The following is a 22,929-nucleotide window of genomic DNA, read 5'->3' as shown; positions in this document are numbered from 1 at the left end:
TCATGCCCACTTACTCAGGAGCTCTCTATTAGTCTCCTCCTCCATCGCAGATGATTGAGCAATTTTGTCTGCCTGTGTGGGCTTCTGCTGCTTCAGCATGAGGTGATGGAACCACTCATCAAAGTTGGGGTCCTGTTTCCTGTACAGGCAACCCAAAACAATCCAGAAGAGGATGAGGGTAAAGGGAAATAACATCTTCCCCCACCCCCACAGACCAGACTATTTCCATAGTGCTTGAGATTTACTGAAAAATGAATGATATGACTAATGCCGCAAAACACTAAGCTTCCAGCCAAAATACATTTTCATTTCCAATAAAAACACAGGAGTTTTCCATTGAAAACACATAAATTTTTCAAGCAGTCCTATCTATTAAAAAACAATAAGGACTGGTTTTCTGTCTGTTATTGGATTTCTTAGTCCTGGTAAATATAAGTGGCCTAAAAAAACCCTTTACTACTGTGATGGAAAAAAGGTAAGATTACAGAATCACAGATTGCCTAAGTGGGCATGGTAAGAGGCATTCCAGTTCCATTAAACTAACTCAATTAATTTAATCGCAGTTAAGAACAAGAAGAAAACAATGAAGAAGTTGATGAAACTCCCCTTTTGGCCCTGGAATGCCCACTTCCTCCATTTCTTAAAATGTATGAGACGCAGAAGAAACCTTTATGCTGGCAGCACTCCATTTCAAGATGGAAATTATATTGCTGCAGTGCAGAATGGCAAAAGCATTTCACAAAAAATTCTGTTGAGCAATTAGAAAAAAGCCAGATGTATTCCTCTCATATCATGTCAGCAGCTTTATTTCCACTTCAAAAAGTAATTCAGGACATTTTAAACAACGGTTATTAAACATTGTAAAGTCAGCAAGTCTGAAAAAGTTGGGGCTGAAAATTTAACAGGAGCTACCCAAGAAGCTCTCTGGACCATCAATCCTATTTCAATGAATTTCAGACCACTAGGAAAGATTTCAGAGGACGGAGGGGATGGAAGAACAAATACACTTTTCAGCAGGTAGGGAGACTGATCTGTATGAACATAGGCTGGACAACTGAGAGAAAATGATGGAGTAACCCATAACTTTTGATTAATCAAGGACAGAGAGACCAAAAATAATTGAAATTAATGAAGCTTATAAAAAATAGAGCTGCTCAAATAAAATTAACTCCTTATTTTGATGAACTAGAATTAAAAATTGGTTGAGGACAAAACCAACATGAATATATTTCTACTTCTGATGGGCACTTAACAGTGTGCCCCATCACACAGACAGAATTTTACAAAATGAACCAGACGGTGTGAAATGCATTACATCTATGGTTTCTGAATTGCCTATAGAGATCTGTTTAACACTATCTTCTACTCTTATTTTGAAAATGGTATAAAACTGGTTCTTGACTGTAACATTATTTAATATTATTTTTAATAATTGGAATACAACATAAAATTACCTTTAAAATCTAAAGGAGAAAAAGTTTCGAGGGAGAAAAGCAGAGGTAATTAATGAATGCAATTGGTCACTTACTAAAACCAGCTTGGTTTGCTTTCTGGCTGCAAACTGCATTCAAAGGAGTGTGGAAACATACTTAAAGGACAAGTGTTCACCAACTGCAGAAGCAAGATGTCCAAGGATGACTTAGACTTCCCGTATGATGCCATGGCCATGGCTGCTATAAAAATGAAGCGGAGTAGCTGTAGGGAGGGCTGACATTCTACAACTCTTTTAACAATCTTGTTTTGCTATCAATGTTAGTGTTCCAATTAAAAATGCATTTAAATAATTTTAAAGGATCCAAAGAAGAGCACCACACAGATGAATGAAAGATTCAAAAGATTTGAGAGCTTACTTTGAAAAAGGAAGCTGAAGAATGACTTGTTCAGCTTGTAAATGCCTACGGTGAAAACAGCAATGTCACAGGATGCGCTTCAGTTTAGCAGACAAAAGGCAAAAGTTCTGACAGCTGGATACTGAAAGACGACAAATTCAGGCTCAATGTAAGAGGCACGTTTTTAACAGTAAGTAATTACGTTTGGAACAATTTGGGTATATTCTTCATCACTAGGAGCTTTCAAATCAAAGCAGGATGCTTCCTCTAAAAACATGCTTTAGTTCAAACAAGAATTTGAGGAAGTCTTGGAAACTGTGCTCTAGAAGAGAGCAGACTGAACACATGCTATTTCCTTCTGCCTTCTGAATCAGATTCCACTGGAACAATTAAGTTTGTCTCATGGATATACCTCAAAGGAGGTACAGATTTAAGAAGGGAAGAGAAGTCGCGTGCATTTTAGAGACTCTGGACCAAGTACTACAGTTGGGTCTGTATGGCTGCATTACACAGCCGCCTGAAAGGAAGCATCACCTAGACAGACCAAGAGTGTAAAATTGTGTAGGTAGGGACCCTGCATTTCTGTCCCAGGAATTACAAGAACAAAAGAAGTAACAGCATGCTGCGTTCAACCTAGTGGATGCCAGAAATTTTGCATACACAGAGATTCCTCGGCCCAAGTCTGCAGGGGGTATTGCTCCTTTCAGACTGCTTGTGTGTCGAGAAAGAAAGACAAGACAGATGCAGTGCACCTGGAAGAAGAAATTCACCTTTTTGGCCTCAGTGAAATAAAGGTGAATAGGCCTGACATCCTGCAGATAGACTTCACCATGTAAAGAAAAAGCTGCCCACACGAGACACAGAGACCTGAAAACTTCCTGCTTGAATTATACACATACCTTTTACGAATACAAAATTTGCAAACACTGAGTTTCCAGTCTCAGGGAATAAAATTACTTTGATTGATGGCACTCCTTTTTGGATGCAAAGTAATGAGATTCAAGTTACTGCCTTGTCTGGTGTCGTGTAAGAACTTTAATAAGAATCTCTTGTACCTTAAGACAGGATCTCATGCCACAGGGCTGCTGGATGTTCTGGGAATGACCCCCATGTGAAGATGGCCACATTTTGAAAAATGTGTTTTAGTGAAAAGCTGGTATATAGACTTAGTTGAAGAATGTTCTTCAAGAGAGAGAGTAAAATTTTTCACCCAAGTAATTCTTTCAAGATCCTCACTTCACAATTTAGAACTTCTGCAGACCCGGCTGACAGGATTAAAATGAAGTGTAGGAGTTCATCCTGCACAGACAGTGAGCATAATGTACCGTCATCACACGGAGATAACAGTTCAGAGAGGGAAAAATTCTTCCAGGTTGTTCATGACAGATCTATGGCAATGGTCACCCACGACAATGTATTTTTAGTCTTCTGTACAGCCCCCTTTTACTCATGCTCCTCCCAGAGACCCTTTAATTCATACATACTGCTAAAGCTCACACGACTCTCTTCAGAGAGATACATCATAGTATCACTTTTGGAGCTGCACTTTCCCACATGAGCCGCGTGTAAAGCATGCTTTGGAACCAATGACTTTGCAGTTTAACAGCATTAAAATAACCCCAAAACTTTTCAAGTATATACTTTATTTCATTCATATTTCACAGTCTGTTTCTGTAAAGTTTTAGCAAAAAAGTCATGTTCTATAACAGTTCTCAGGCTACTGTATTCAGAGCTGGCAATGGACTTCAGAAGTACAGAAAATGTTTACATTCCAACTAGAGCAATAGAATTTCAAAAATACATAGTAAAAGTAATCAAAAATACCAACACATTAAAACTAAATAGAAAACCAGAATTGTCTGACCCATCAAGCTACCCTGCCTGCTAGTTGTCAGCAGCAACTGAAGCCCTAGCAGGCCCTCATAGGGGGACTTTTGGACAGTTGTCTTCAGCTAACTTGTTAATGCAAAGTCTTGCTGCTTCAAAGGTCAAAAAAAATCTGTAAGTTCATTGCTTACAGATTTCCAGTCACAGAGGCTAGTGTTTCTGCTCAAATCTATTGGACCACTTCCAGATCCTGCCCAGAATCAGGACCTATTCTGGTCCTAATATAGTCAACTAATTTTCTCAACACAGTTCCAAGCTAACCTATTTTATTAAATTGCAGCCAAGAAAGGAAAGCCTTTATTGTTAAAAGGTGTATCAGGGCTTCTAGGAGTACAGGCAGCTAAGAGAAACTGAAAAGAATGGTACTTGATGACATATCTATCACTAGAAGCCTTCAACATTTTTTTTATTTTTTTTTTTTTATAGATGTTGCATCAAGATTTGCAGTTATCTAGGGATGTTTCCTAAGCGGCCCCAGATTTACATATAATAGTTTCAGAGTAGATTTTTCTAGCTCAGCAAATACTATTTAAGTCTGGACTGATGCCCAGTAGGAGACTTCAAACCGGCTGCTGGACTTTATTCCCAGATTTATTGGATATATATTTATACAAATTATATCAGCTGAAAGGCCCATCAGCTATAAGCACACACACTACAGCCCATACTCAGTGCTGCCAGGGGAAAAAATACACGTTACTGTGTGGACTATGAGAGATTTCTATCAGCAGGAGCCTCCCTAAGTCAGAGCGTATTACCCTGCAAGGCCAGTTTTTCCCTCCTTTTACTTTATCAGAGCAGTGGAAATAGGATGGAGAGGAGGTCACTGGTAGACTCACTTTTTCTTGTCTTGAACAGCTAGGACTGGAGCTTTTTTTCTGACTTCTTTTCATCTCCAGGTAGCCTGAGTCCATCATCTTGTTTTCTAGGACAATTGCTACCTAAATATATATATGTTCTGAACTTCAAATTCTCCTCTCTATTTGATGGGTAGAATAAGGATTTTAGCAAAAGTAGGTAAGATACCCATTTTCTCACACCTCACCTCTAGGCCTATTAAAAATATCAGATCAATGGAACTGCCTCCTCACCTTCCTGTAAGAAGCTCAGAAGAAACAAGCTTATCTTTTGGGATTCTTTCACAAATGGCCTAAGGTACCATCACATCTATCCTGCCAAATGTCATTCGGTGCAGATATCACAACTGATTCCAAAAGAGCTAGACTGGACATGTCCTACATTATTTCACGGCACTATTCCGCCTTCTGGGTTTGCTGGCTGAGTTTTGACATTGCTGTGCTGCGAGTTATGAGACATCTTAGTATGCACAATTATAGCAGGTATTTTAAAAAAAAAAAAAAACATGACAGAACACAGTCTATGAATACTTTTCTTTTAATCGATTCCCATGTACTGCACTAGTCTCCAGCAGGTGGGCAGGATACCATGAAAAACACGGCTATTAGTTTGCTACAGCTTCACTAGGACGAATCCTGCCACGGAATTCCTCTCTAGGCCTACGGCTAGTACAAATATGCCTCACATTTCTCCTCTCTGTGAGGCATGTACGGCATTTCTTTCTATCACTCTAAAAAGGGGGAAAGCCCTTACAAGAGGGAAGCCCCTTACAATTTCTGTAATGCACATATTTGAGGAAGACTACAAAAGCATTCTCCACAGTCGTCTGGAATATTGATTCCCAGAGGCATCAGAAATTGAAAAGGTCCAGTCACAAATTAACAAGACATATGCTCTACTTTCAAGTTTCTTTTTTTAATAATCTGAAACAGATGATAGAATTGATCAAAGCATCAAAATACCAGTCACCTAGACTGCACAATTTTTTGAAAACATTGTCATGCAGAAAGGAACATACCATAAACAATCCAGACTCCTTAACATTCTTAGACAAAGCCATTCTTAGTTCTCTAAAGATTGCCTCCAGAAAAAACCCTTCAGATTGGAGGGAGTGACATAGTTAAGTGTCTAGATCAACTGGAATGAAAAAAACGTCTGTAAAACAGCTTTTGTAACATGACTACTGTGGATCTCTACTAGTAAGGCTTAATATCTTATGCACACAGTGGTATTAGCTGTATCTCAAGGCAAGCAGGCTAGGAATGATATATATTTATGTGGAGGAAAAATGTTTTGGGGTTTATTTGGGTTTTTTTAAGTTCAAACTCAGGTAGATAAAATTTTTGGGAGATTATCCTAGCTGACATCTCTCTTTATGTAAAAGAGAGAGGGAAGGGGGATGTGAAAGGGACTTGTTTCACCAGAGCCATTATGCTCCTTTTCCTCTCACGTCTCTCCTTTTTTTTTTTTTTTTTTTTTTTTTATACTTAGCAATCTGATTTCACAAAAAAAAAAATAAAAAGGAGTTTAGGCTTGTAAACTAAAGATATACATATCAAATAATATGTAACTAGTCTTGCCAAATTAATCCTGGCGAATGAATATCTTCCTTGTACTGTTTTAAGAAAAGGTCACTACAGTCCTTAATAACAGTGTTTAATCTGTTTGCTACTGAGAAAATCCAAAGCCACTTGCCTTGTACACTTGTTAGCCATTAATAAATATGGCTTTGGAACAAACACTTTCAATGCAAGCCTTGTGATTTCACTCACTCATCTGCACAGATCAAAATCAAAAGTATACTCATCGAAACATGTCATTTCACTTGGGTCGTAAGACAGCCATCGCTTTGACCAAAGACTGCAATGAACAGAGAATGCTGCTTCAGCACAAGATCTCCGCTAATTCAAACACGTTAAAACCCCAAAACAAGACTCTCTGCTACAACAAAGGACAGGGACAGCCTAAAGATACCACCCCACTGAAGTAAGTTTCCTCTCCTCACACCAACTCCCTTCATCTACTTGCAGCTGATGACGGCCCAATATTAGGGCTTGTTCTGCTGTTCCATTCTCAGAACTGACTATCTGAAGATGGGAATAGGAAGATGCTTGCTCGCAGAATACTGAAAATGACTGTCTTTTCACTGCAAGAATGGGGACATGCCAGCAGAGCATATCCAAGCTTCTCAAGTCCAAGGAATTACAGAGTTAGCATGGAGTTCAAGGTCACAGTAAAGTATTAAGTACCCATTCTGTCAAGACCCCGCCACGCTATTCCAGTCCCACAACTGGCTCTGTAGACAAGTTGTTAATGGCATGCCACTTCACAAGCCTTAGACTCAGAAAATGCTCAAGTAAAAGCTTGAGACAGGAAATAGGAGGCACAGAAATAACTTCACCAACACCTATGTATCTTTTCACTACATATTGGGGTAAGCAGAGTCTTCAAGCTTGCTATCAGCTTTATCAGATCCCGTTAGAGATGCTTCTAGCTCTGCCCATGACTGTGGAGCATTGTTCTTTATTGCCTCTATGAAAAGCTGTGTTTGGTGCTTCAGCCGGTCCAGCTCGGTCTGAGTCACCTGATTCTGATGAATGAGCTCCTTGGTTTTTAAAGTGATCTCCAGCAATCCTGACCGGCGCAGCACGACCAGTGTATTCTGAAAGCGTCTGCACTTGCTTTGCTGTTGCAAGAGCAGCTCAGGGGTAGTGCAAATCTCTTCTGGTATCAATGGGGGGCTCCACCCTGCAGACTGCATTGTAGCCTGTGCTGCACTCTCACTCTCGTGAGGGGTGCACTTTGTTGCCTGCAGAGTTCCAAAAGGCAAAAGGGGAGTCAAACCTGGCACTTTCTGAGTGTCACTGGAAACACGATGAAAACCAGGAAGAGCTGACAGTTTTCCACTCGTCACCAGAGTTGAAGAACTTTGCTGGTTAGAATCCTGAGGAGTCTTAAAGCTAACTGGTAGATGGGCAAAAGGACTAGTAGGCAAGCCTGTGCTCCTCAATACAGGAGAAGTCTCCATTTTGGCTGCTTCTGTGCAGAGTCGTTTATGGCAATTGGTTTCCTGACGGTCTTCTGGATCAAAGGAGTGATCTCTTTTGCAGGGCTGTGGTGCTATTTTGGGATAAGAATTCAGGATGGGCAGGTAATCAGTGGAGTCGTTTCTCTTTTTCCCAACAGGGTGAGGGTTAATGGGAGGTGGGATTGATGGACGAAGAAACACTAGCTGAGGTTGAGCCGGAATCACTTCAAAGGATGGCTGCACAGTCCAAGATTGGAGCTGTGATGAGCTCCCCTGAGAAGCACAAGCAGGGAAAAAACAGAAGTCTTACAACAACGTTGTTGAAGAGGATCAAAAAACCTTAAACAGGTGGATTTTGCCATTTCTCCATATTTGATAGTGTCCAATTAATACATTCAGAACAGTTTTCCATCAAACTCATCCTTCTCTTTTTCTGACAACAGAGCATAGCACTAGAATCAAAGCTGTAATCTATAATCCTTTTACTATGGAATAGCAAATACATTTAAAAACAATTCAATCTGAATTTATACGTGCTTTCCTAAATGAGGATTACAGTGCATGCTTATATCATACATATACTGTATATGCTCATGTAACTGTTCAGACTTGGGGTCGAACAACAAAGTACAGAAAAGTTGAAAAATAATTAAGCATTGTGGTTATGAAATATTTTAAGAGCGTCAAGCACAGACATTTTAGGAACAATTCAGACTGTTGAAAGGCAGCAACTGATCTTGTCAATTCTACTCTTATAGCAAGCTTTTGAAATGGTTATTTAAAATAGATGACAGCATCTTCAGTAAGTCTTGTGATCTTAAGTACAATGCATAGTTTCAATAATTTAAAACCATGAAGTAGGAAAGAAAATGCTGAATAGCAACCAATGCAAGGAAAAAAAACCTGTTGTAAGCACAGAGAAGTGTAACTTTACACCTCTGGTGTAATGGTGCACAGTGATAAACCTTAAAAGCATTATATTTCAAGAAAAATGCCCAAGTTCTTACTCCCTCTCACAAGCCATATTCTGCAGTATAGGGGAATACATCAATTTTTACAAGATATTACCTTTTCCTTCTCAAATACATCACTATGGATTTTCATGAGATCTCCTGGCTAAAAAGCATGTGTGCTTTTCTCCAAACATATCACATGGTATAGTAAGAGATACTGTTACTTTCTGAATCAAAAAATCTCACTTCTTAATATATCTAAGTCATCACCACTACAATTTTACTAATATAACATACTGTCAGCTGCTCTTCCAATTCCTTATGAGTTGAAATGCTACTGGCAGGCCTGCTGAAGGCACAGTTTTTAGCTAACGCAAATACATTTTATTATTTTTGGTACTACACTAAGCCATCTGGAATTTACCTCCTTCCTCAGTCTCATAAGACTTAAACTGGCAAATGCTAGTTGAAACTGGCAAATGCTAGTCATGCTTTGTTGAACTCCATTCCCCCAATGAAGGCTTGAACTTGTCAAAAGTGGGTATTACCCCACTGATCAGGACGCTGAGACTTGGAGATGAGATTTAATTACCCACTGAGACACAGAATTTCCTTGGTTCCGTGGGCTAGATGCTTATGGAATAGTGGTATAAAACTTGTAAAAAAGAAATCTTACTATGTTGCCACAGAAGAAAGGACAAACACATTCAAAAGAAAAGTATCTGGAGATGTTAGGAGTGAGAAAGTATATAAATACCATGGCTATACACGTACTGGACAGAACATGCAGACTTAAGGAGAAAGGTTTTGGGGTCAGAAGTTGTTATTTACTGCACAATTGTACAGTATTGAGCACAGCAAAGCCCCAAAATCAGAGGCCAGAAGAGCTGTAGTACCTTTACGTTCTTCTTGGGTTTTTTCCTATCTCTGTTATCTCCTTTTTTTCTCCTTTCCACTTGTGTTGTGTTCTGCTCTTGCTCTCCTACCCAAATTCTCATTTTTAGTAGAGAAGGATGCACTTATTTTACTAAGTCTGCAAAGTGGTTTGTTTTTTTTTTTTTAATGAAAGCTAACATCCTGCATCTATCAGTATCACTTGTCTAAAAAGCCTTCCTACTTATTAAGGACTTTTACAAGACTTACAGAAACCTTGCCACAAGCAGCACTGCGTTTCAGAGAATTAATCTCTGCTTGATTTTTTTTTTTTTTTTTAGTAACATTATTGTTAGCTCTGAAATTGGGACAGCAGGTAACCATCACTGTGCAGAATCACAGTGGTTTTAAGACAGACGGATGATGCTGATTGAAATTGAAACTGGAACAAATAAACAGCAGTAACTGGATACTTATTGCAGTAAACATTTTTCAATTTAACATTATTGTCCTTAACTATACATCATTAGATTTAGGTGTTATGATGCACTGCTCAAGAGAACCGATCTGGTAATTTTACCTACCTACAACTCTTCCCCCCCAAACACCCTTTTTGCTACACTACCAGGTTTTTTTTTATATATATATATATATGTATATATATACACACCATATGTACTTCTCCTAACCATTTGCAACTCAACCTGGAGTTTAACATTAGACCACCACTGAAAGCAGTGTTTAATTTTTGAGCTCTGGGCCAAATGCCATCAACCTCGGTGAAGCTTGCCTATTCCCTACTATATGAAAACTTCAGCATTTGTTTAGACAGTATTTTGTCCACACATCTAGGAACCTGACTATAAAATAAAATTGTTTGTCAAGATAAAGCACGATGCTCAGAGATCAGAACCATCTCCCCCACAAATGCATAACCTGCCAACTACTAGTAGAAACTTATATCCGTGTTAGTACCGATACACAGTATTTGGATTTAATAGGCTTTGCTTGTTGTCATAACAGGTTGAGTAGAAAAAGATTCAGGACCTATATTCTTTTTTCCCCTTCCGTGTTCTCAGAAGTATTCTAATAAAAAAATGCTGAAGAATTTTCCTCTGCTCAGAAAACACGAGTGAGTACTGAGCAAGATGTCTAAGAATACTTTGAACTTGGGAGCTCTCATATCTTCTGTTACAATGAAAAAGTTAGGAGTCTTACAGATGTGCTGGAGGAGAAACACACAGCAAGACACTGGAGGACATAAATAGGGAAAGTAATTGTTGCAATGTTAGCCATCACATGCAGTTAAGACAAAGAACTGTTTAAGTAAAAATAACCACAGCTAACTTCAGATACGGGTTTAATTTTTTCATTTATAACATTCTGGATTAGTGTTTCCCATCACACATAAAGCACTTCTAGGATCCAGGAAGCAAAACCTATCATCCTACTTTACCGTCTTTATTGAACGAAAAAGAAAACATCAGCTTTCAAAAGGAAAAACACTCACTTGTTTGGTTCGATCTTTGGTGCTATTTACATAACATTCTTAAAGATCTATTTTCTGGAGATCCCTTTGAGACAAATGAATTTAGTAGATGTAGTAAGAGCTTCTCCATTTCACGTTTTTTCCATTTTAGTGCCTCTCAAAAGAACAGGCTGTCACAACAGAACTTTTCAAGTTACCAGTTACTTTCTGGACTGCAACAACTTTGTAAAGTCTTTTTGAAAGGAAAAATATTTAAAAATTTATGGCAAATATTTAAAAAAAAAAACCCAAACAATTTAAGAACATGCAATATTTTTCAATATGTTATTTATTCCCTACCTGCTTAACTAACACATTTTTCATTACGACCATAGGAGAAAGTGCAGGAAAGGAGTTGCTTGTGGTCATTGGGCATTGCCAAGGCCCATCCTCTGCGTTCCAACACAACGCATTCAGCACATCCTCCGAGTCAGTCTGCTCCATAGCACTCGGGCACTCTGAACTTCCATCTGTCAGATGCAGAATTCAGTTGTTAGTTGTTTCACATGCAGCATGCTTGCTACCTCCTTTCAGTTCTACTATTCAGCTTCCTTTTCAACCAAGCCACAAAGAACAATAAAGTTCAGTTCTGGAACACCAATAAAATTAGGCTTGCTGAGACAGCTGTCATATAGCCTTTAATAAGAGGCTTTATATTTCAGGCCAGTTCTCATGCAGATATTGTCTCCCAAAAAAAAATCTATTACTTTTTGTTCTTTTGTAGTTAGTCTCCAAGGGACCACACACTATCATGAAGACTGCTCTAAAACCTGGTGCAGAAAAAACCTCCAGGTTCCAGCATTGCCACAGCCATAGTCCATGCTGCAGGCACCTTGTGTCTTGAAATCTTCTATCTACAAACCCAATAAAGCAGGTATCTCTCATAGAAGCTTTTTTTTTTTTTTCTTTTAAAGGCAATCTTTGCACAGTTTTGTTGAGTATTGAAATAGCACATCATGTCTACGTTCTGCTGATGTTATAACAGTTACTGTCAGTAGAGCCTGATGAACCAGAGAATCTGGTCAAATCATAGAGACATTACACGGCATAATCCAAAGGTTCATTCATCACAGCAAAGAACAAAAAGTAATTTTGCCGTCTCCACTTCTAGACACTGAAATCTGAGATTCTTCCATTCATTCCTTTACTAGGTACATTTTAAATTCCCATGCCATTCAAATTCACAGGATGAACTTTATAACTACATAAAGCCCCACTCCAAAAAAGTTTGATGGTAGGATGATTCCAGATGCAACCTGTCTGGCATACAAAGGCCCTCTCAGGTAATGAGACACAAACTGTAAGGGGCTAGAGTCAGATTTATCAAACATCACCAATAAAAGCAACACAAAAAAAAGGTAATGCAGTGGTTTTCTAAACCTGAATATCCGGAGTCCTTGTCAGATTCAGCTGCCGCCATGCTGAAGTGATGGTTCAAGCTCTTCATTTCCATCACTTTGCCCAACAGTTCCTTGAGGGTCTCAATAGATGGCTATTTTGTCTCCATGCTTCCATAGTGCCACGGGCAGTTTTTAACACCTTTTCCATTGAAGAACTACAAAAATAGCTAAGAACAAAAAGAGACTTTACTAAAGAAACTCTCACCAGAATAAGACAACAAAGGCAGCCATGCTTGTTCTTACAGAAATCTGGTTATCAAAGGTTTGCTGCTTCTGTTAAGCAATCTGTAGAATTCTATTAAACTCTCAGCTTTACATTTGCTATGTTTATCACACGTTTAGGTTAGCAAAGGCTTGCAATAAAACCAGTGTTTATTTCCTGCAAAACTCTCTAAACTATGCATGTTTAATAACACATTACAGAGTAGAAAAGACCGGCAACAAGTCTTTGCATCAACTGACATGTTACTTTGTAGAATCTTCTGGATTAAAGTTAGGCTGATTTTTTAAGTTTCAGGCAAGTTTCCATGAACCAATCTTTCAGTCTCCTGCACAAACTATAAGAGAACAGTATCACACTAGGCATGGCTGTTGAGTCCCTTAGGGTAGGTTAAAGAGGTGCCAAAAAACCAAAGGCACAGGAACAAAGAAATTAATCAAAGCAGAAATATAGTACAGATATTTTACTTTTTAAAAAAATTATTTTTTACTACTACTGTGAATACTATCAGTGAATCAATTGATGGAATCAATGAACATGGATGCAGCTGAAGGGGCAGAATGCACCCGTCTCATTCAGCTCCTTTCTTCAACGGCTGAGCAAGTCAAAGTACAGAGCACAGGTCAGCCAATCTATCTGAAGCAAAATTCCTTCATACTGAAAATTACTGAGTAAAGTACATGGTAGATTCGTCTGGAGAGCACAATGCATAAGTAATTTATAACTCTGTTATGAATTCTATCAGACTTTTCTGTGTTCCTTACACACAAAAATTGGGGAAAAGGAATGTGATTTCTTGATCTGCTAAAAAGTAAGTCATCAAAGAAAAGAAAGTAAGGTAAGTGATCAGAGAACATGGCGGGGATAAGGAAATCCATACTGCTAAAAGCACAGCACAGCACATACTATACATGCAATGCACTCCTAGGGGAGACATGGCGTTAGAAACACTCTCTTCTTCCCACACCCAGAATGAAAACATTGGAAAGCTGAAACTAAAAGCTATGAAAATCAGAAAAACGTATAGTTACATTAAGGCCTCCCATACTACATACTTGTCACAACCTTCGGCTGCTTCCTGAGAGTAGGCATAGTCTGTCTTACTAAAGACAGAACAAAGTTTCTGCTTCTCTTAAAGAAGGTAGCTGAGAGTTCAGCTAACAGAAAAATGACAGGATGAAGTGCAGAAATTATGCCTAATACTATTTGAAGAAATTCTTTTCCTGTAAAGCAACCCTTTGAAGTTGTGTCTCATGTTAGAGCTGTATATTTAAATTACAAATACAGGAACTCGGAAGTCTGCATCATAGTCAGGCCAGCAACCCATTAATGGCAGTATCCAGTGAAAGCTACTTCAAATGACCTTGCAGACATTCTGGAATAATCTACATCAGAAGACAAGTTTCCTCTTAAGGTCCTGACAACTGGTTGTTAGAATTCTACTCCAAGATCTCGAGCCTTGGCCCTTCCTGTAATGAATTCTGTATGTTAGATAACGATGCTGAGATGGTAGGGTGACTGTCTATGTAACTACAAAAAAAGACAAAATAATGGTCAGCAGAAGAGAATTTCCTCTGTAGCTATTTGCATCATTCTTACTTTCCATCTTTAGTCACACCCATCGACCTGCTAACAGGTATGGAGCAAACATTTAAGTACATAATGTACATATAAGTATCTATTATGTATTAACTACATAATAGATGCTATCCCTGGAATTGAAGATAAGGGTTAAGATGAAGTTCCGATCCACGCTTTTGTTACTTAGCCCTTTCCAAAACAAATGTATTTTTTTGAGAGAGCAATACCTATTGATGCTAAACTCCAACAAAAGCAGAACTAGGGACAGAAAGAGGGCTAGAAATAAGTAAAATAAGAATACACCATCTGCCAGCCTTGCATCAAGGGAAGCTTTGGGAACAGGTGGCACATCTTCTTCTCTTCCCTTATGGAGAAAAAAAAAAAAAAAAAAAAAAAAGAACAAAACAAGAACACCACCACAACCAGAACCGAAAATAAACAAACCAGAAACGGCACTCTCGAGACGCGGGCGTGGGATCCCTCCTGCTCACCCGCGGCCCAGAAGCGCCCCCCCGCCCCGGCCGGCAGGTGCTCCGCCGCGGACCGGCGGGAAGCACCGGGCGCCAACCCCGACGCCCGGGGCCCTCCCTCCCGCCGCAGCGGCGGCGACAGCCGACCCCACCCGACCGCCTTCCCGGCGCTTCGCCCACACGCCAGCCTCCTGCAACGGGGAGCCCCGCGGCTCTGCCCGCTCGGGCGGGGCACCCTCGCAGCGGGCCCGGAGTGCGGAGCGGCCCTCGCGTAGACGGGCCGAGCCACTCGGCCTTCGGGGCTGGGCCACCGCCCCGCCGCACGGCGAGGCGAAGAAAACCCCGGCAATGGCCGGGAGTCCACAGGCCCCACCGCTGCCACCGCTCCCCCCACGGCCGCCTCCCTCCGGGCCGGGCCGCCCCTCACCTGGCTGCGGGCCGCCGCGACAACTCCAACCCCTTCGGGCCGCGCATGCGCGACGCCCTACCATGGAGCACCAACCTCCCTGCCCGCCTAGACAAGCCCACCCCGGAAGAGAAAAGCTTCCCGCCGGCCTCCCGGCGGCGCACATGCGCACAGCGAAGCTGCCGCCGCCCGCCCGGCGCGCGCTCCCCGCTTGCTGGGGGCGGGGTGGTTGCGGCGCGCGTGGGGCGCGCGCGCGGCCGTTGGGGCCGTTGGGGCCCGTCTCGCGCCGCGTGGGGCGGGGGCTCGACATGGCGGCGTGTTCTGCGCCTCATCGGGAGCGGAGGCGGGAGGGCAGGAGCCTCTGGGGGACAGCAGGGGCAGGCTCAGTACAGGAGTCCTTTCCACAGGCCCTCGAGCGCGGTGGGAGTTGGTGCAAGGTGGGAACGGGCAGCTCTAGCTGCGCAAGCGGCCGTGGCTGCACACAGGTTCTGTCAGGGAGAAGGGCCTGCCAGCATGTTGGTTTTAAAAGGCTTCTGGAGACCCATCCCACCACCACTATCAGGGACATGGCAGAAAGGAACATTTTCACTGAAAAACAGTGTGGGTACTTCCAGTTGGCCTTGCACCACGTGGCCAGGCAAGTGTGAGGTCTTGAAGCTGTTTATTGCCTGGCCTGGACTTCTGAGGGAATCGCTGTGATCAGAGGCAGGAGTTTGGGATGCTGCTGGATGCCCCAAATACTGTGTAAAAGAGTACAGTTCATCTCTACACAGGAGTTTAGACTTCTGCAAAGCCTCTCTCCCTCCAAGAAGGAGACCTGACAGCAAAAACATAAACACTTGACAGCTATTTACGAAATGAGGAAAGCAGCACCAGAGAGGTCCAAAGGCTTTAAACTTGTCTCAAAAGAGGGAAAACATGGCAAAAGGAGGAGCAGTCATGAATAAAGGATACCCTTATTCTTTGTGGTTGGTAAATACAAGATAGTGAAAGTAATACGTGGATTTGCTTTCCATGAATTGCATATAAACCATGGGCAAATAAGTAAGAGGAAGTGAATCCTCTGGTTCAATGAATACAACTAGAATAGCTATTCTTCTTCTGAGAACTGCTTAAATGCTTAAAATCAGCACCCAGAAGTTTGTCAGAATATTTTGCATTTCGACATGAAAGCCATGTCATTAGAGAAAACTGAAAAGGCTGTGTGGAAGGGCTAAGCAAAGACAGAATGAATTCCCTGAATAGAAATGGATGAAAGAAATACTTTCATTGTTATCGTGGTCTTGTTAAAGAACCTGAAACACGCTGATTAAAAAGATCAACATGATCTAATAAATTCCTGAGTGAAAAAGAGAAGGACCTTTAATCTCAGCATAGTCTCATAAATAACCTGTCAAATGCAAACCAAAAATGTCCGGGATTATGTGAAATGACACTGTTATTTTGAAAATGTGACACAGAATGGATTCTAGTCCTACTAATCCAAAGTGCTGCGAGAGAGCGCTAGTGACACATATTCCTAGGATGTATTTTTGAGTATTTAAATACCGGAGTTGGCTGTGAGTTACATCTAAACAGTACCATGAGATGTGTGATCTCTAGACTGTGGATTTGGATCCCTCACTGTTTGGGAGGTTTGGGTTCTGAGGAAAAGCATGCTAAGAATGCTGTTGCATCATGATATTTGCTCAGGCATGGTCCCGGTTGCCGTATCCCCAGAAGCAACCCTTACTGATCTCCACAGAGACCAGATTTCTCAGGATATGGGCTATGTGTGGGTGCCTGCTGAAAACAGTTCATCAGAGAGTGAACAATCTGCATTTGGTACAGACAACCTGCTGTTCAGGTGATTCAGAACAGATTTGGAATGCGTGATACCAGGCCTTCATCCAAGGGGCAGCAGGTAGGAGAACTGAAATACTGTACTATTTAATAGAGAAGTTTTCTTGGATAGTCAAGGTAAACTGTTTTAAATAAACTAAGTCTTATCACATGAATTCTCCCTGAATTCACTTGAATTAAACCTTAGGTTTATATTGAGTAATATCACCTGAATTCTCCCTGCTCCAAAATATGCCTTTTTTTGTGGTTTTAATAATATTTCTGTCATTGTCCCTTCTCTCCCTTTTCCTTTCATTGATTCTTCATTAATACAAGGTCTCATTTACTGTGTGCTTTCAGTGATTACTGTCAGTGGCAACAGGATGTTTTCCTATTTTCCTATGTTGTTCTGTGGTTTGTTTGTTTTTCCTGAAGGAGAATGTTTTGGCAAACGAGTATTAACTTTTTGTTCACTTCCCTGTTTATTCTGGTGGTACAACAAGAGAAGAGTGAAAACAGTATGGGTGAAGTATGAGTGCATGTTTACTCAGTTTAGGTGTTTCAACACCTTTTTAAAAAAAAGTGTTGAATCTCTTCTTCCAGGAAAAGATGCAGAAATCATCTTTCATGGCTTAAAAGGGACAAAAGGAAGTATTTATCCAATGAGGCGGTTAAATAATAGGTCTTGTGTGGTTACTGAACAATTAATAAAGGTGTTGATGCATGGACTTCATAAATGCTTATGGAACAAAGAATCTTTTGTCCTACCACAGCAGTAGAAAGAAATGTTTGGCAAACTTTGGAATTAAAGCATAGCCAGGTCCAAGCATGTGGTTTCATAACACATTGTCTGAACTGGAGAGGTGTTTGTCTGAAAACACCGTGTACTCAATCTTTTTTCTTCATATACTCACCAATCTATTTTGCTATCACAGACAAAATACAGTTTAGTAGGTACTGTATTGCATTAAATTAGTCTGCAAATAAATGGCTTTATTCATCTCACTTTATTGAAGTCTAAGTTTTATGATATTTTGATAAAGATATCTTTGTTCCTTATATTAATAATTTCTGTACTTTTATTACATTAATAGAAGAATATTGTTCAAATGATGCCTCTAAGTTTTCATTGATCTCAACCAAAGAATGAATTCATGTGGATAAAGTATTTGCTTCACCTTTCAGCAGAGGGGCACCAAGTCTCAAATGTGTTTCCTTTTATATTTGTGTTAGCTGTGTTGTTGGACATTAAAACAATACTACACTTCCAAATCTGTTTGAAAAGACATTCCACATGTGGGTTTTGTTAATAATTAATATCTTATTTAATAAATATTAAAGCATGAAAGAGATGTTGTGTGATCACCTGCTATGACCTGACATCTATCACAGGTCATAGAATTTCACTCAGCAGTTGAGATAATAAGATTTTTCTCTAATGGAGGTATTTTAGCAATGGCTCATTTTTCTTCTACATTTCAAACTTTATCTAGCTTTTCAAAGTACACATCTTGAAGATTCTTGTCTCCATCTGCAACTTCAGTTTACCATAAATGTCTCCAAATTAAGGGAAGGCAGAATGACGATAATTTAACAATAACAAATGATTAGCAGAGATGGCATATCAAGAATAAAGCACCTTTGATGCTCTTCTGTACCATATTATGTTGGAGGAGAACAAAGGTGAGTTTAATACCCCCTTTGCAACTCCTAGACCCGTGGGCCAACTGATGACTTGGGGAAACTGCAAAGAGCAGCCCCAGTGACTGCTATTAATCTGTGCAGCATCAAACCATTTCTGCAGTCCAGAGTGCTTTGGAGGGTAGCATGCCCTTTCGTACTCCCTCACTTCCCCAGCGCAGCCACCTTCTTCTCTGTCTGTCTTCAATATAGCCTCCAGAGTGTGTAAAGCTACAGGGTGTGGAAGTATGGCCTTACTTACTCAGTGCAATGCTGTCAGGGAAATTTTCTCATGGTATTGTTATTTTCTGATGAAGAAATCTACAGGATTTACACTGTTGTCATGAAAGAGCTACTGTTTACTCTGGAGGAGGATAGATGTCATTTTTTCCTGGAGATCAAAAATTATTTGGGTTTGTATTTCAGATGTTGGTAGTTGCTTTGGGAGTTTTTTTGTGTCGTTAAGTGTTGAGTCTGTTAAGGCCATCTCTACTGACTCTTTAATATGGGTTGTAACTTGTCCAGTGTCTTAATTTTTCTAGTTGCATCTTAATTTTGTGAACCTGGGAGTGGTGATAAATATCTTCGCATTCTACATGGCTTCTGCATTCCTGCGTTATTTCTAATAACCACTGGGTGTCGTGTGTCTCTGAGTTACAGCATATAGGGAAGGTCAAACTTCATCCAATCAAGGACTGCCTGTGGACTTTTTTTTCAGGATGAAAAGGACTTTATCTAATTTACATAAAATTACAATAAGTAATCCCAAATCTTACTTTTAAACAATTTTATTTATATACCAAGGGTAACAAATATGAGATAGGGATGCTATAAACAAGAACCTGATTCCTTACATGATTTATTCCCAGTACATTTACCCAGTCAACTGAATAACACATTGTTTGGTGGAAAAAGCCTAAGATGTCAGTAGGTAATTAAAGATAGCCAGATAACATAAATGCATAATGTAGCAGAATTAAGGTTGCACTGGTGAACTCAAATCTGTATTTTCCTAATTGATGAGAACTATATTTGACATGACTATATTTGAGAATATTATTTTGATAAGGATTTTGGGCTGTTATTTCCTGTCATTTTTACAAGCAAATGAAAAGGCAAGAAATCATTACTTTATATGCAAGGATAACAAATGTACCTCATGCAGAAGAGAATTTGAACCTTGAACCTTCAGTACAGATCTCTACTATGGAGGATTAAAGACTAGACATATTAGTTGCACATAGAAGGATTAAATTTTCTACGGACTAGGCATTACAGAGATCATATGATGTGGTAACATTGATATAGCCATGTGCTGTGCCTCATAGTACAGATAGATGAGCCAAGGATATAGACTAGGCTTTCCGAGAAGCTCAGATGCCACTGTGACTCAGTTACTTTCCCTGTAGGCTTGTTGTGTTTGATGGCTGAATTCATCTGTTGCGTGTGGGTTCTCTTAGTAGTGGTTGAGGCTTTGCTTAAAAATATGATTGTGAAACGTTCAGAATTGCTAGAGCCATTTAAAAGACAAAGATAGAATGGGCTCTTGGTTCGCAGGGGAAGGTATGTTTCCCTATGCTACAGGGACAGTAGCAGGATCTGTTTTGCCTTTAACTTGGAAATCTACACTGCACAGACTATGACAGCGAAGCACTGAACAGTTTGCGTCCAAGGCTACAGGAACTGTGAGGGCTTATAGGCGCAGATCAAGAAAAAGCTGCTGAGTGCTGGTTTTTCCAGTGGCCTGTGTATAGCGTAGCCAAATCTGAACAGATTTTTATGAGACTAGAAGGTGGCAGGGCCTTGATGATAGTACTTCACAATCTTCAGACCAGTTTTCTAAACGTACCAGGTGTAGCAGGCCTTCTGAAGATGTCTTGATGTACAAGAGGGTGTCGGTATCAATTAGAACATGCTTTTGTTCTGGAGCCATTTATGGACCTTGCTGAGGTCCGTAATTAGTATGTTTGCAAACCTCTGGTCAGGGAGAGACTAAGAACTAGTTATGATTTCAAGTGAGATAGCAGAATGGACAGAAGATACTAATTGGATTCCTAATCCGCATGCAAGGCTGATTTCTGTTGTGCTGAATCCAGGAGGAGCTACTGGGGGCTCATCACTCTTGAAAATAGGGCCACTTGTTTGCGTGTCTTTGGGAAAATAAACGGAGCTTCTTGGAAATGTTCTGACAGTAATTGTCTTCCAGATTGTATTAACTCAACAAAAGTAAAACCTTTAAGGAAAATTTTGCTGAATTGTCAATATTGCTGAAAAGTTCACTTAAAAATTACCTGTTTTATTTTGCCTTTTACAGTAGTAAATACAATGTTAATCAGTACAATACAAACCTAAAAAGAAATAAAATAGAAATCAAATTTGGTGATGTTCAATTTTGCTTTTTTTCAATTGAAATATGGTTACTGGTTTTGGTCAAAACTTTTGAAATCTTGGAATTTCCTGGAAGGTAGAAATACTCTCCTTCTTTTATTAAAATTAATGTAGCCCTCCAAATTTCCAACCTTCTGGAACAATTTTAATATGTTCATAAAAATCCTCAAGTGTGATTGTTATGGTGGTCAGATAAAATGGAGGATTGCATAGTGGGAACAGTAATGCCTGAAAAATCTATATTTCTGGTCCTAAGATAATTTTTATAATTGGATTTGTGATACCCTGCTGTAATATTGTTTTCTTTTGTATCGTTGCTGCATGGAAAGAAATAGCATTGATATTGAATGTTCATATGTTCCTGCAGACCACAGAAAAAAAACCTGTAATGGAATATCAGAAATGACAAGCACGCCCAGGCTGTCACGCTCTTGACCAGCTCTGCTATGCCAACAAATATACTGCTTCAGTAGGGCAAAAGCAAAGTATACTAAGGATGGTAGAATATTTAGCAGATGTTTATGGCATTTGTGGCTCCAAGACTAGCCCTGTGTAGATGTAAGATGGAATTAGATTTTTTCAGTTTTGCCAAGGGCAGGAAAAATCACATCCAGTCAGGGAAGACAGTTCTTCATTTTTTTAGGAAATTCTCCACATGATGGCAGTAAAAAACCTCTGGAATTCAGAGGTGGTTTATGTTTCACCTTCAAAAGCCAAAGGGAAAAAACAACCCAAGATGAAGAACTGAGTATGTGACTAAGCTTTTAGATTTCCCATTTTTCTCCTGGTAGTCCTTAAATTCCCCAGATAGTTTTCCAGACACCAAGGCTACATGCAGCCTGGCACAAGGAGAATAGGTCACCTGTCACATTATACTAGGGCACAGTGTCACTCATGGGCACGATTTCAAAAGATATTTTTGGTTTCTTACGCTGTGTATTAATGTGCAGAGGGAGAGGATAAGGAAAAAAGAGGTTGGTTTTTAATCCTTATCCGAAAACTTGTCCCTGCCCAAAGAACTTGGAGACTGTAGCTCATCGCTTCAAGCCACATAACAAAGGGCACTTGGATAAGGACCCGGTTTGCCCCAACTGGGCATTTGACCAACTGGGTTTGATTGCTGTAACAATGCCAGACAGAGATTAGTTGTGGAATGAGTTTGCAGTTGAGACTCAGCCTGTCTAGAGCATTTGGATAGCTTGGTGTATGGAAGCACTTAGATGGGAGTGTATTTAAAGAACCCAGAGGCAGCTGTGTGGCTAAAATTAAAATGCGTTTTTCTTGTATTGTTTTTGCTTGGTTTCCTGTTGCATACTCTGGACCTGTCTTATGAGAGCAAATGGGCAAAGGAAGGGGATGAGTCAAACGGGTGAAATCGATCCTAGAAATTCCTTCTTTGCTTTTTACAGCGTGGATGCACCAGATATTTGACATGAAAAGGCCTGTGGCTAAAACAGTCTTTGAAAGTCTCCTCTTCGTATTCATATGCCTTTCATTCCATTCTTCATTCATTCAACCCATAGATTTTGTGTGTGCAAGAATTGCTGCTCCATACTTTTCTCCCCATCTTTCCTCCTCAGAGCATAGGAGATCTAATTCTACAGTGCCTAGTACCAAAAGTAGTTATCTATAGCTGATCAAAACGTGTGTAAAAATATCAAGTAAAAGTGGCAGAAAAATACTGGTGTGTAAATGCATGCATAAGGTACAACTTACAGATGAATCAGACCAAGATCTCTGATAAGGCAAATTTAAACAAGGTTAGTTTATAATCAATAGAGCAATTGCTCCTTTAGCAGAAAGATAATTTTCTTTGAGAGAGTATATTACTTACAAGCCTTAGCATAAAAGACATTTAGCAATAAATTTATACTCAGACGCTTTTGACGTGGGGAATTATTACCCCAGAATAGCACATGGGGAATTATGAAATAGATTTAAAAACTTGGTCAAGGTCATATAGGAAGTCTGTGTCAGAGTCAAAGAAACATGAGAATGGTAAGGGCA

The 22,929-nt window shown here is 40.0% G+C and overlaps 1 protein-coding gene across 1 annotated transcript; it reads right to left on the bottom strand.

The window, feature by feature from the left end:
- Positions 1-6,057: 6,057 nt before the first annotated feature.
- Positions 6,058-15,095, bottom strand: CIPC (CLOCK interacting pacemaker). The gene is made up of 4 exons (XM_074149721.1): positions 15,055-15,095; positions 12,337-12,523; positions 11,257-11,426; positions 6,058-7,875 (listed from the first exon to the last, which is right to left on the bottom strand). The coding sequence occupies exons 2-4, from the start codon at positions 12,407-12,409 to the stop codon at positions 6,997-6,999; spliced, it is 1,122 nt and encodes a 373-aa protein (XP_074005822.1). The 5' UTR covers positions 12,410-12,523; positions 15,055-15,095; the 3' UTR covers positions 6,058-6,996.
- Positions 15,096-22,929: the final 7,834 nt, after the last annotated feature.

This window comes from Numenius arquata, chromosome 6 (genome assembly GCF_964106895.1).
Source record: "Numenius arquata chromosome 6, bNumArq3.hap1.1, whole genome shotgun sequence".
Lineage (NCBI taxonomy): Eukaryota > Metazoa > Chordata > Aves > Charadriiformes > Scolopacidae > Numenius > Numenius arquata.
Note: the sequence above shows the minus strand (reverse complement) of the source record. Positions and strands in the feature narration are given on the sequence as shown.

Excerpts from the sequence above, each read along its gene's own strand:
- CIPC (XM_074149721.1), bottom strand. The coding sequence starts at position 12,409 with ATGGAAATGAAGAGCTTGAACCATCACTTCAGCATGGCGGCAGCTGAA. Across the intron at positions 11,427-12,336 it reads CAAGGACTCCGGATATTCAG|ATGGAAGTTCAGAGTGCCCG; the intron begins GTTTAGAAAACC and ends TGCATCTGACAG. Across the intron at positions 7,876-11,256 it reads AAAATGTGTTAGTTAAGCAG|GGGAGCTCATCACAGCTCCA; the intron begins GTAGGGAATAAA and ends TGTGCTTCTCAG.